The sequence below is a fragment of the Nicotiana sylvestris genome, chromosome 10 (genome assembly GCF_000393655.2).
Source record: "Nicotiana sylvestris chromosome 10, ASM39365v2, whole genome shotgun sequence".
NCBI lineage: Eukaryota > Viridiplantae > Streptophyta > Magnoliopsida > Solanales > Solanaceae > Nicotiana > Nicotiana sylvestris.
This window is the reverse complement of record NC_091066.1, coordinates 121,951,429-121,956,421: the sequence shown is the minus strand read 5'-3', so window position 1 is coordinate 121,956,421 and position 4,993 is coordinate 121,951,429. Positions and strand designations below refer to the sequence as shown.

At 30.8% G+C, this 4,993-nt stretch overlaps 1 protein-coding gene across 1 annotated transcript; it reads left to right on the top strand.

The window, feature by feature from the left end:
- The first annotated feature begins 819 nt into the window (after positions 1–819).
- LOC104221714 (phosphoglycerate mutase-like protein AT74) lies at positions 820–4,472 on the top strand. The gene is made up of 2 exons (XM_009772836.2): positions 820–1,604; positions 3,952–4,472. Exons 1-2 carry the CDS (start codon positions 1,130–1,132, stop codon positions 4,341–4,343), a joined length of 867 nt encoding a protein of 288 aa, XP_009771138.1. The 5' UTR covers positions 820–1,129; the 3' UTR covers positions 4,344–4,472.
- Positions 4,473–4,993: the final 521 nt, after the last annotated feature.

The following is a 4,993-nucleotide window of genomic DNA, read 5'->3' as shown; positions in this document are numbered from 1 at the left end:
GTAGGGATCTTATCGCCTGCCCTCGAGGATATCGGGGTCGTGATTAGGGATCGGTTCTGGCCTTGTTCAACTTCGTAGAACATTGTCAAGATCGGCCAACAGAAGGTCGTGATATTCGTAACCGACCGAATATCACGGCGGAGATCTCGGCATAAATCGACGTGAGATCAGCAATAAGTTAATTAGGGGATTTTTACCTTTTATCGAGTTGCACCTAATATAGGGTTTCCCTACTATATAAAGGGGGTTTGATTACTTGTAAAACACATTGTAACACGCATTCCAAAGTAGTATATTATTAATTTTTTCTTTAAGCTCTTGCTGATCTTCTGTATCTTGATATCGGTCAAATTGCTTCCAGTTTATGTGTGACTGACTTTTCAAGATTGTAACTATTGAAGTCGTGTGGTTTGAATTTATGTCATGTGGTTTGAATTTATTTTATCATTGTTCATTTTAATTGCAATTCTAATTTATTATTTTGTTTCAATTTAATCCACGTATCCTTAAAACTACTTACAAATTCAATTATTATCCGATTTTGAGGATAAACAGTGATATTTGGCAAATGAGCAGTATTAGTACAATATCTCGTGTTCTTGGCCAGTTTCATTATTTATTGATACATGTACAATGTGTCCTTCCTTTAAATAATCAAAAACTGTATGCAGGTTACAGCTATAATTGTCGCTTATTATTTAATCATGTACGGACCATGTGTTTTCTTCCTTTCAACAAATTAAACGACACTGTTTTGCTACATGTATCCGGATTATTCATTTAATTGTTTAAAAGGAAAGAATAACAACCTACCACCAAGGGTGTGGTAGAATAGAAAAGATTTTGTATGGCTATCAGATTCAGTGCTAGGAATGAAGTCCTTTTGATAAAGAGCGTCAAACCTCCTTTGCAACTTGCTAAAACCTCTCATAGTTCGCAGTTCGCTTTCTACTGCGCAAATCTGGATTAGTGGAACCGACGAGTGAAAAAAAAATTAAAAAAAATAAAAAAAAACTATGGTGAACTCATCTATATAAACACATATTTCCACATGTATATGATCCACATATCAGAGTCATAAGCCTCTTTATCCAATTTATTCTTCGACGTTCAACCATCAGCAGCCAAAATGGAAAACGCCAGCAGCGGAACTAACAACGGGAAGAAGCCAAGTCGGTTGCCGAAGAGGATCATACTGGTGCGCCATGGCGAGAGTGAGGGTAACGTAGACAAAAATATCTACGCTATCACACCTGACCATAAAGTTCAGCTCACAGAGAAAGGCAAAGAGCAATCCAAGAAGGCCGGGGAGATGATCCGCGGCCTAGTTTGTGACAGCAGGAATTCAGGAAAAGAGAAGGTGTATTTCTATGTATCTCCCTTCTTGCGCACCCGTGAGACACTGAAAGAGATAGGCGCTGCATTTTCCAGCAGCGAGATCATCGGGGTAAGAGAAGAAAGCAGGGTGAGAGAAATGGACTATGCCAAATTTCATAATACAGAGAAGATGGACGAGTATAAGAAGGAAAGAGAGAGATATGGAAAGTTCTTTTACCGGTTTCCCGGTGGAGAATCTGCCGCCGATGTGTACGACAGGGTTTCAGGTAAGTTTTTTTCTCTGACTCTGACTCTTTGTTAAATTTATTTCAACGTAGGTAAATCTGGTTAACGAGTTTGTGTTTAAATTCATACTGAAGTGTAGATTAATTAACGGTAAAAGACTGAACCCTTGAATGGATGAAAGCAGAAATTAAACGATGGCCCAGAAAACAAAGAAGTAATGTTTTTCTTTTAGAACTAGGTTAAAAAGAAGGAGATTCTCAAGAAATCATGAGTCTATTTGGAAAGCTACGTGTAATTACTAGAGTAATTACGACGACATGTTTATTTGTCATAGTGTAATTACAGTGTAATTAGAAGTTTACTGTTTGATTGCACAAGTATAATTACACAGTTAGATTAAATTTTAAATTAAGTAATTATCAAAACTTAAAAGTTAATATAATAAATATGTGCCTATAAATTTTTATAAGTATGAATGATATTATATTTGGTATTTAAGATGTATATTTTATCATGAATATACATTAATTAGTAATCATATATTTATAATATTGTAAAAATAATTTATATATATATATATATATATATATATATAAATTAATAATATTTAATTTAAATACTTACAAAAACTAAAAATATATGTTTTGTAAGAACGTCATGGAATTCATGTTAGATAAAATAAATTAATATTTATAAATGTAATATCATAACATTATTCAAATATTTGACAAAACTAATCTATCAATTCTAACTAAAAAATGAACAACATGCAATGTGAGCCAATACTACTAAAACAAGTAAATCGGAACCATGAATATATCACAATTTCAAAATTCAAAAAAACAAATAGTTTAACATATGTTAAATCCAACATAATAATAGTAAGTTCCATTGTAGCTTAAGATTAGGATACATGATAAGTTTATAACAACATTCAACAATGAAATTTCACATTAATTGCATCACTTATTATAACCAAAGTCAACAATGATGTTCCACGTTAATTAACTCATTATTTCTAATATTAGGAAGTGTAGTTTTAAAATAGAATAATAAAATAAATAAAAAAATAAAATATAAGCAATTACATAGAATCATAAGAAGTAAAGATAGAGAAATAAAAAATAAATAATGTACAAAGAAGAATATATTTTAAAATTTAGGAAAAATAAATAGAAATAAAAAATAAAAAATTAAAATAATAGAAATAAAAAAATATAAAGAAAATAAATTGAAATAAAAACAAAAAGGAAAGAAACTAAAAACAACCTTGTAATTACACAGTGTAATTACCACCAATTCTCACCTCACTCTTGTGAATTGGAGAGTGTAATTACATCCAATTCCATGCAGACCAAGTAATTACTTGGCCAAACAAACATGCCAAATTGTATAATTACGCCAAATTACACTCAAATCCAAAGGTGGCTTAACCTCAGGCCAATAAAGCGGCCGCTTTATGCCTCACAAAATTAGAGGCCCCAAAGCTACTATTTTTATATGTAATTTAAATATTTATTGTATTTATTAATCCTATTAAATAGTGATAAAAAAATTTTACAATCATCTTTTGCTACCTTGTCACCAATCGTTAATAACATGTTTTATATTTTGTGTGTTGTCTTTTTTTTTTTTTTTGGAGCTGGTTGAGAAAATTCAAATGAAAATGCAAGGCAATTAAATTTGCAGTTACTTTCTAGTTCTTCTTACTGCAACTAGAATAAATTTTATTTATAACTCTAACTTTGTAGGGTATTTTCTTTCAAGATCTATGTACGCACGCTTCAAGCTATTAGATCGTAAAAAGCTATAGTTAATTTATTTATCATATTTGGAAATACAAATTTTCACATGATTGTTACTCTGGGAGGCAATGCTATCCAGTAAGTTATGTTGACGATCATGTGAAAAGAAAAATTCAAAACTAAACTTAATAAAATCTTATCAAAGGTTATTAATATTTATTTCAACTAAAATTAAAACGGTTGGTTACATCATCAAGATGAATTTGCATCTCAAAAAGTAAAAAGAATAAACTTCAACAAAAATATCTAAAATTATTAAACAAGTTTAAGGCCTCTTACTATGGTTTGGCTTTAGGTCTCCATTATTATTGAGCCGCCTCTGCCCAAAATCATTTCCAAGATGGCTTTCCAAACAGGCTCTAATAGGAATACATAAATGTGATGTCTAATAGAACTAGTACATTGAGACTTTATACATTTAATTGTCTTCTAAGGGTTAATAAGGAAAAGCTTATATTAAAATAGATAAAATTTAATCACTTTAGTTTATATGTTATATTGTACATATGATATAATTTATCAATAGAATTTAGAAAATATTTATTGTCGAATTTTAATATTAATTTCATAACTTAAAATACAGGTTTTATCGAATCTCTATGGAGGGACATAGACATGGACATGATTTCCTATGGTGCTAACGACGACATAAATCTTATTATAATCAGTCACGGGCTGACCATTCGAGTTTTGCTCATGAGATTGTTTAGATGGACAGCAGAACAAGTTGACAACCTAACAAGTCCCAAAAATGCCGAGGTTCGAATCATGGAGTTAGGGCATGAGGGTGAGTACAGCCTTGCATTACATCATGATGATCAAACATTAGAGAAATGGGGACTTTCTCCCGAAATGATTGCTAATCAAAAGCTAAGGGCTTACCCACCTAAGGTTGACCTTGACAAGCGCGTCTTCTCTAGTAATTACTTTGATCATTTGGCCAACATTTTTAATCTTGATGTTAAGAAAAAATAAAGTGTTGCCAATAACTCAATTATTGTGTTGTTTATGCGGAAGGTTATGTAAGAAACATTTGGTTTGATTGCTTTGATTTTGTAATTTCCATGATTTTTAGGCGTAAAACCATTGGAGGTATTTTTGTTATTTGTCTTGTCCTATATATATATAGTGGCGTTTGGACATGAAAATTGTAAAATTTCGGGAGAAAAAAATCCAAGTGAAAATTAGAGTTGTGTTTGAACATGAGTATAATTTTGGGTTGCTTTTGAATTTTTGTGAATGATTTGACGCAAAAATTTTAAAAACAAGCTTTTTGGAATTTTTCAAATTTTTGAAAAAATTCGAAATATATCTTCAAGTGAAAATTAACAATTTCATGGCCAAAACTGATTTCGGAAAAAAGTAAAAAAAAATTTATGGCCAAACGGGCTCGTAGTGTCGTGAAATTTGAAATAACAATTTTGTTTTGAGTGAATATGACGGTAGCACTCAACAGTATGTCACCCGTAATCTACAATTTCTTTTAATCATTTACCATTTATCATTTATGAGCTAATGTTAAAAGTTTGAATTTTTATTTTTATCTATACATTTAAACAGGTAAATATTTGTCTACACCGTGTGTTTACACAAAAATACCTATGTTAATCATGAAAGGACAAATT